Source organism: Calliphora vicina, chromosome 2 (genome assembly GCF_958450345.1).
Source record: "Calliphora vicina chromosome 2, idCalVici1.1, whole genome shotgun sequence".
Lineage (NCBI taxonomy): Eukaryota > Metazoa > Arthropoda > Insecta > Diptera > Calliphoridae > Calliphora > Calliphora vicina.
Window position 1 is genome coordinate 26,185,609 of NC_088781.1, and position 9,403 is coordinate 26,195,011.

Below are 9,403 nucleotides of genomic sequence, written 5' to 3' on the forward strand. Positions count from 1 at the left end.
ATTCGCTCATTTTCACAAAATTTTAGTTTTTTGTTTGATATACATAAAATTTCATATATCTTCTATCGATTGATTAAATTCTGAGAACATTTTTCCCATACTATGTACAAATGTTCATATATATATTGCGTTTCAATCGGCTCAATAGTTTCGGAGTTATAAGAACTAATTGATGCAAAAAATATATATTTTATGTGAAAATAGCAATTATTTTTGTTTTCAAAAAATCATGAAAAATCGAAAGCGGCAGAAATTGTTCAGATGTATTGCTGTGTCGCAAAGCCATATACAATGCCAACCAAAAAAATATCGAATATAAAAATCGATTGATTATTTTCGAATTTATTCACAATTAAGTGAATTTGCTCATTTTCACAAAATTTTAGTTTTTTGTTTGATATACATAAAATTGAGTAGTTAATGTTGTTCTATCGAGTGATTGAATTTTGAAAACATTTTTCCAATGCTATGTACAAATCTTTACTTATATATTGCATTTTAATGGGCTCAATAGTTTCGGAGTTATAATAATAAATTGAAGCAAAAAATATATTTTTTTTTGTGAAAATAGCAAATTTCTTTGTTTTAAAAAAATCATCAAAAATCGAAAACGACAGAAATTGTTTAGATTTATTGCTTCATCATAAAGCCACATGAGATAGGAACAAAATGAGATATCGGATATAAAAATCTATGGACTCTTTTCGAATTTATTCACAATTAAGTGAATTCGCCCATTTTCACAAAATTTTTGTTTTTTTTGTTTGATATACATAAAATTGAGTAGTTAATGTTCCTCTTTCGATTGATAGAATTCCGAAGAAATGTTCGCCATTCTATGTACAAATTTTCAAATATATATTGCGTTTCAATCGGCTCAGTTGTTTCGGAGTTATAATAACAAATTGAAGCAAAAAATATATTTTTTACGTGAAAATATAATTTTTTTTGTTTTTAAGATTCCAATCTTACGGGCTATTTATGGTCAATCATTTGTTACCAAATGTGTAAATAAAAATCAAAGTATTTTCATTTTTATTATTATTTACCCAACGTTTCGTTTGTTTGTTTCAAACTTCTTCAGGGGTTTTCTTTTATTGTTGAATTCTAGCGACAAAAACATATACATATTTTATTATAAATCATTGAAAAACTTAAGATATCACAGTTCAACTTACGAAATTCTATTGTTTACATTGTCAATTAACTTATTATTTAAAAAACTGGACTTCACGACACAGAATTAATAAATAAATAAATAATCATTACAACACAAACATATACTATAAGTCAAACTTAATACTAATATCACAGAACTTCAACTGATTTAATAATTAAATATTGCAGCGGAATATTGCAGTTTTGTGTTATCCTTGTCCTCTTTCGTGTTCATTGTATTGTGTATTTTCTGTTGTATTCTTAAGCTTTCAAGAGTGTATCGTTTGTTCTCTTTTTGTTCTCTGTCCAATATCCTAATATTGTCAAAATCCATCTTATGATTGCACTCCTTTACGTGCAGAGATAATGCCGTCGTTATTTTTCCTTTTTCAATATCTGTTTTGTGTTCATTAACTCTCGTCCCCAACATTCTCTTTGTCGTACCAATGTAAACCAAGTTACATCTCTCCCTTTCATTACCGTCACATTTTATCTCATAGACCACATTATCACTCTTAAGTTTGTCAATTTTTGTTTTGTTGTTTGTAAATAGATGCCTCAGTGTCATATTTGATTTGTAAGCTATTGTTGTTGTTTTCTCTGTGATCATTCTCTTCATTGTTTTTGTCTCCGTTAGTTTGGGAATAAATGGTACACTGTAAAAAACTTTTTCCTCCTCAGTGTTTGGATTTTTCTGCTGTTTTTCATATTTTAGTACTTTGTTGATTAAATTGTTCGTCATATATGTTGGGTAACTATTCTCTGTAAGTATTTTTCTTATTCTATTAATATTGGTTTTCCTGTATTCAACATCACTTATCTGTAATACTTTCCTTATTAAATTCGTCGCTGTACTTATCTTCATTTTCAATGGTTGTGTAGAGTTGAAGTTAACCATTCTACCTGAAGATGTGGGTTCCGTGTACCAATTTGTCCTTATTCTTCCATTATCCTTGATGATATTGATGTCCAGATACGGTATTGACATATTCTCCTCGCGTTCTATTGTAAATTGTATCTTATTGTGATAAACGTTCATTGTTTTTAATATCTTCTCTTCGTCCGATTTCCTTATAATCGCAAACAAGTCATCCACATACTTAGTGATAAACTTAATCTCTATACTATCAGCCCTTAATTCGTCAATTACATCGTCCAGTAGTGTGTCAAGTACAATATTTGCAATTGTTGGCGATAGGGGGTTTCCCATTGGCATACCATATGTTTGATGGTAAAATTTATTGTCAAAAGTGAGATAGTTGTTATCAGTTAAACAAAACTGAAGAATTTTCAAAAATGTTTGCCTTGGTATTGCCGTGTGTTCCTTAAGTGTTTTCCATTTGTCAAGTATATTCCTTATAGCCAAGTGAATCGGTATATTAGTGAATAATGATACCACGTCGAAAGAGACCATAATATCGTCATTTTCCAATGAGACGCTTTCCAGTTTTCGTTTTAATTCTACTGAATTTTGTATATTGTATTTGGGCGACACAATATTCCTCAAAATTGTTCCAATATACTTCGAAAGACTGTAACACGGTACCTTCATGGATGCAGATATCGGTCGAAGTGGTATTCCGTCTTTGTGTATCTTTGGCAGTCCATATAACTCAGGTGCCGCTGCCGCTTGTGTCGTCATGTTGAATTTCTCGTATCTGGTAATGTACCCATCTTTTCCCAATTGTGTAATTAAGTTATTGTTCCCTTTCTGAAGAATAGTTGTTGGGTCAATTTCAATTTTCCTGTATGTGCTCTTGTCATCTAATAATTGGTACATTTTCTCCATATAATCTCTCCTATATAATATCACAGTTTTATTCCCCTTGTCTGCCGTAGTTATAATTATGTCCTTCTCGTGTTTCCTAATGAAGTTCCTGGTGACCTCGTATATACTCAGTATAAATTTATCTTTCTCCGTATTCCTAAGATTCCCTTTGAAGTATGCAATTCTGTTCGCTATTTTCGATCGCGTTATGTCCTTTTCTGTATCATCTTTTATACCCTGAACCCATTGTTCCATGTCAGCTATAAGCGGTATAGGTGTGAAATTCCTTCTATCTACTGGTATTGCAAACTTGTTCCCCAGTGATAATAACCATTTATGTTCCATTTCAAACTCTATACTCGTGTGGTTAATAAACCAGTCGTCATTGTATACGAGGTTCAGTTTCTCAAACCTCTCGTGTTTCAAAAAAATTATGAAAAATCGAAAACGGCAGAAATTGTTCCAGTTTATTGCTTTATCGCAAAGCCACATGTAATAGGAACAAAATGAGATATCGGTCATAAACATTTATTGATTATTTTTTCGAATTTATTCACAATTAAATGAATTCGCTCATTTTCACAAAATCATACTTTTAGTGGAAATTTTACATGTGTTTTATTTTTGTTACAATAACCTATAAATATGGTAAATTAAACCCCTTATTTCAAAAAGAAATCCCTGCACCCTATTCATTTTATAGTGAATCATTTCATTGAATACTTTTTAATTTAGTCCGAGTTGTGTCCACTAACATAAACCAAAATTCACACTTTCTTCCAATGATTTTTATTGACTCTTGGTCAATGTAACTGTTAAATGGTAAACACTTGCATTTTTCCATTAAAAAACACACCACATAGCTGCACACCTAATCCGTATGGCAAACTTCACAGAAGATTCAAAATGTTTACCCCCCAAAAAAATAGAAGAATAATTGATTGCCAATGGAAAATTCAAATTAACCAGAAAAAAATGTTGGTATTTTTTAACAATTGCTTTTGTTGTTTTTATTAACTGGCACTTTTTCTTGTTTTTTTTAGCATCTGCTTGGTATTCATTTAAACTACTAATTTAAGATTCCAAAAGCAATTAGTAAACTTTTTTTTAAATGGTTGCAGCAACAAAAAAACCAAACTGCATATAAACCAACAAACACCCCCACTCTCATGAACACGTATTTAGTTGAAACCACACAATGTCATGCCACAACCATACACTACCACTAACATACATACATATGTAAGGTGTGTAAGTGTATGGTTGAAGAAACGCATACGACGACAGGCAACATTTAAGAGTTGCAACATCATGTTGGTAAAGAGTACAGAGTAATAGTTGTTAGCAAAATGTTAGAAGGTATTGTGTGCGGAGAAGGTGTCAACTGGTAGTTAATATTTTTTTTATTTATTTCCTTAAAGACAGATTACAGCAAGTGACAAATTAAAAGCCAAAGTAATTTTCATTGTCGATAGCACTAACATCCGTTTAGACAGACTTGCATAACCTACAAAACCGCCATAGACTATAGACTAATCTGTTAGTCATCGGTTTTTGGGAAAACCGGTCGATGGAGACGGCCTTTAATGACGTTGTATAGTGGAACCGATCGAAAAAAGTAGTAATAAATCTCAATCTTTTATACTACTTTTCTGATTGCAGAAAGAATCGTAGAGGAGAGCAAAGGCTTTCAGAAAATTAAATCCGTGACAAACCTGTATAAAATACAAAGTGACATACAGGGTGTCAAATTCGACCAAATCTCGACTTGGACAAATATGGATTTTTATGTTGTTATATTTTCGACCATAGCTTGAAGTAGGGTGTATGTCTATAACGATTTAAAAAATGTTTATTAGTCATTTCGGAAGCCAGTTATTATCAAATATTTAACAATATTACAAGGCATTGAGAAATATTTAGAAAAAATTAAGCTTCATTTTTGTCAATGCCTAAGCATATCTTCTCAAAGCCTGTGTCCTCCTCTATGACTTTCTCATACATAATTTTCAAATCGGACCAGAATTTCTGAACATTCTGAGTGATTACCACATTTTTGCAATTGAGTGCACTCTACAACGATAGACGGACCACAATTAGTATCAAAATACCTCTGGCCCCAATTGGTAAGTGAAAGACGCAATTCTCTATTGGATATTGATAGAAATATGATTAATCTCTATTGGGTAATCTTGCTAGAATTCCCACCATATAGCTATTGTTCAGACAAGGAGAATATATATTTCGCGCAACATCATTCTTTAACGTATCAGAGATATGTCAATGATGTATCTGGTTAGAATTTTTGCCTGTGGTTTCAATTTTGAATGCAGATCCCAATAACCTTAAAAGCCTATACAACAAAAGGCGTTCCAAATTCCATCATATTTACCACCAATTGCAATAATTTTGAGTCCTATTCTCTTTTTTCACCACTGGTGACACATCCGTTTCGGATGAAATATTTCTTTATCTGTAACTGTTCTACTGAATTAGGCCCTTAGTGATCGCTAATATCAATTGCCAGGCGGCACTTCATAGCTAATATCTGTACTAACGGTAAGTATTCAAGCAGATTCAGACTACCCTTCAACAGTTATTGTCGCTGTTGCCTGAAACGCGGAAAGAAGGAAACTGTTTTTCATCTCGTATGTGAATGCCCGACTGAATTCCGAACATGCATATACTGAATGATCTATCTAAGACAATGTGTGTCAGGCTCTGGGTACTAATTGGATACCTAATTGTAACAGGTTGGATCTAGTGTTTCTTTCACTAGCATCTGAAATTGGTATAGTTTTTCAACCAATCTTATAATATGTATATATTTTTATACCCAACACAAAAATGATGGGCGGTCTATTGATATTGTCTTAGAATCAAAAAGAATATATATTCTGGATGTGATCTCAATAAAACAGAATCATATAGAATTTACCATACAAACCAATCAGCGAATCTAACAACCAATGAATCGTACCGTTATTAAGTTAAGAAGATCTACAAGCGTTTAACTTATTTCAGCAAATAGGGCTTATATGGGAGATATATCCACTTATTGCTTTTGATGGGCGTTATAAACACTTATGGTGGTGTAGGGTAACAAAAGGATAAGTAATTATCATCCGTGGATGCCCTTCAGACAGAGCAGGTTAAACTCATACAGGCTTGCAATGTAAATCAATTGATTTTAAAACGATGGATTTGAAAAAGTGTGATGAATTTCAATCGATTTCAGGAATAACGTTTAAGCCAATGCACAGTGGATCCGCCCATAGGCCAAAAATAAATAAAACGATGACAAAATATTTAGACAAAATGCATAAAAATTGTCTCTTAGATATCCAATCTTTTAAATGGCAAACCGGTTTTTGCTGGAAATCTAACGGGACTTTTTAAAAATAAAATTAAAAGCATGAGCAAATATTCATTTGCAAAGCGCAGCTGAACGCTGGATTTGCAAAAGTGCACTTCAAAACGGTCTTGCAATTGCTGTAGTCTACAAAATTAAATTATTTTCAATGAATTTTGAAGTTAAAGGTATTTATTTTATCTTTAGAAAATAATAAAACTAACTTGTGTTGTAATTCTTGTGAAATTAATGTTTTAGTTAACCTATATATTTGTTTCTTTTTTGTATAACTTCATTATGTTTACTTAAAGTTTTAGATGTGTTCCCCCAATATTCCCCCGTAGGGTTTTTTTTCATTGTATTTATCAGATTCTTAAGATAATAAAAGTGCTGAAGTTAGTTGCGGAAATTTGCGGATGGGCGTGTAATCTTTAATATACTAACTCGCCCCACAGAGGGATGGCTTCATACATTTTTTTGCAAAAATTATAAGCTGTGGTCGTAGAGAGCTGAAATTTGGCACAGAGAATTATATGGACAAAGTTAAAAAAAAAATTAAATTTTATCAAAATCGTCCACGCCCAACGCCCACTGCCCATACAATCCTAATTGATTTTTTCGCATAAAATTGTTTATATTCAAGCAAAAGTCTAGAAATTTGGTACATACATTTATTGATACCAAAAAGGAACTCATGCTGACTTTCAATAAAATCGGTCACGCCGATGGATTTCGTTTATTATTCGACAAAAAATTTTTAGTTTTCATCCTGTCCCGAAAACTTCAGAAAACAATTATTTTTTTTAATCGAAACAAGACAGTCCCACCTTTCATTTTATTAAAAAAAGAGCTCTCCATGGAAAATCAAAAATACAATAATTATTAGAGACTTATAGATTTGGGCATATCTTCTTAACTGTTATGGTATCCCCATAATTTTTTTTTTATTGATGTGGAAATGTTATATTTTTCAAATATGTTAAAGGTAAATGGTATATAAACCACTGAATTGCGTGAAAATATAAGTAAATTTTTGCTTAACACCCTTGCAAGGACTTTACTAGCATGGACTTTTTTAAAAATAAAATAAATTTTTTCTTAAAACTATAAGTGTACATTTCATCTTTAAACATTTCTCTACAAAACTGCATCATTTGATTGTTGAAATTAAGTGTTTGAAAAATTGACTTATTGACACCAAAATCCCTCTGTGCGCCGTCTTATTTTTGCATCGGTACTTAAAAATCTGATCCATGGAGCTGAGGTAAGCAAGCATGTAGTAGTGTCAATAGGTGAATTGTCGGAGGAAGATGCTGAAGCGAAAAATAAGCATATAAAACAGTTTAGATTGCAACATACCCGAAAAATATCGCGCATATAACTTTGTATAACTTTTTAATTTAGTTTTTTTTTTCAGTGTATAATTCAAATGAATTAAAATGGAATAAAAATTAACTAAAATTGTTTAAAACAAACGAATTTTCATACTGAAATATTTTATTTCAAAAATTCATAAAACAAATCTAAAAGCCAATTAACCCTTGGAAAATCAAAGGGCTACTGTGGCTACAGTTGTTAATATTTTTTCTAAAAAATTTGCGGACTTTAAGTTCTTCGGGCATGCTATGAGGTGATACATATTGAAGACCCTACCTTTTTTAGTTTTGAAGATATTGATTATTGACCGCTTGTTCATATAAGGGAAACCACTGTGCAATGGCTTATTATTTTCTAACAAAATCAAGCCTAGGTGTGCAAATAAGTAGTAATTTAATTTCAAGGATTTGAATAAAAAGAATTTAGATAAAAGTATTAAAATAAATATTTTAACAATTTACAAAACGAAATTATATTCCAAATTGATTCCTTTAGTTACGGGCCGCTGTCTGATATGAACACTCAACTGATTCCCGTTAAATGGCTGTCAATTATTCGATGAAAAAAGCAAGTGAACGAAAAGTCAGAAACATATTCAAAATTCATGACACATTCTTAATATTACCTGTGTATTTACAAAAGCAAATTTTTGTGAAAAATTTTATATAAAAACAAGTAAGAGTTGTATACCCACCACCACTAATACCCAAAACTTTTATGGTTGATATAGATATTCTCGGAAGGCGATGGGAGCTATGGCAAATTATGGACTGATCGTCACAAAATCCAGTAGTATGATGAATACAACTGATCTGTGTAAAATGAAAATGTGCTTTTCGAAAGTAGTCCTTATATGGAAGATATTACCAATAATGAGCCGATTTTCAAATTTTTTCTGCGATTTTTGGATATATAAGGGTTATTTATGTCAAATTTGAACCTGATAACGATATTTATGAGAGATTTATTCGTATTTTAGGCCTTTTCGGAAAAGGCCTTTATATGGAGAACAATCCACGAAAAATATAGTCTTGTCATTTTAGAAGTTTCACGAATTATCTAAGGGACAAAATTAGAATGTTCTATTTCTAGAGCTTTTAGCAGCTTTAAAAGTTGTCATACTAATAAATTAATGTTATCATACTTATAAACAATGTTAATAACAGCTTGTTATCAACATTGTTGAGTAAGTAAAAGTTTCTATTAATGGAAATGTTTATAAACATGATGAATGTTGGAAGCAGTCGTTATTGACCATTAAATTAAAATTGATAGTGCAATTTCAAACAATACGTTTTGTTTCAACGACCAATATTTCGATATTTTACAAACGGAATGACAAAATCAATATACCCTCATCTTTTTCGTAGTGGATATAAAAATATACATTGTTCTTATTTGAGCCAATTATGAAACAATATTGCAGAAATATATAGCCCTGCATAGATATGTAAAAGGATTAAAATTTTGTAACATAATTACTGTGGATGACTGAAATAGTTTTCCAATCGCCGCTGGTATAAACCAGTCACTGTTTTTGCTCATGCAAATAGTGTTTGTGGTGTAATTAAAAAAATGAAATAATAAACAAGTGAGAGTGCTATATTTGGCTGTGCCGAATCTTATATACCTATCACCAAATTATAATTTAAAATAAAAAATTTAAAAAAAAATTTTCGAAATTGTTTTTGAAAATCTAAAAAAAAATTAAAAATTTTTTTTTTCGAAATTGTTTTTTTTAAATATGA

General features: G+C 31.0%; 1 protein-coding gene across 1 annotated transcript; it reads right to left on the reverse strand.

The window, feature by feature from the left end:
* Window positions 1–1,327: 1,327 nt before the first annotated feature.
* Window positions 1,328–2,800, reverse strand: LOC135950362 (uncharacterized). Its single transcript, XM_065499908.1, has one exon. It carries the CDS (start codon window positions 2,798–2,800, stop codon window positions 1,328–1,330), a length of 1,473 nt encoding a protein of 490 aa, XP_065355980.1.
* Between the last annotated feature and the right edge of the window lie 6,603 nt (window positions 2,801–9,403).

Coding starts and splice junctions, on each gene's coding strand:
- LOC135950362 (XM_065499908.1), bottom strand. CDS start 2,800: ATGACGACACAAGCGGCAGCGGCACCTGAGTTATATGGACTGCCAAAG.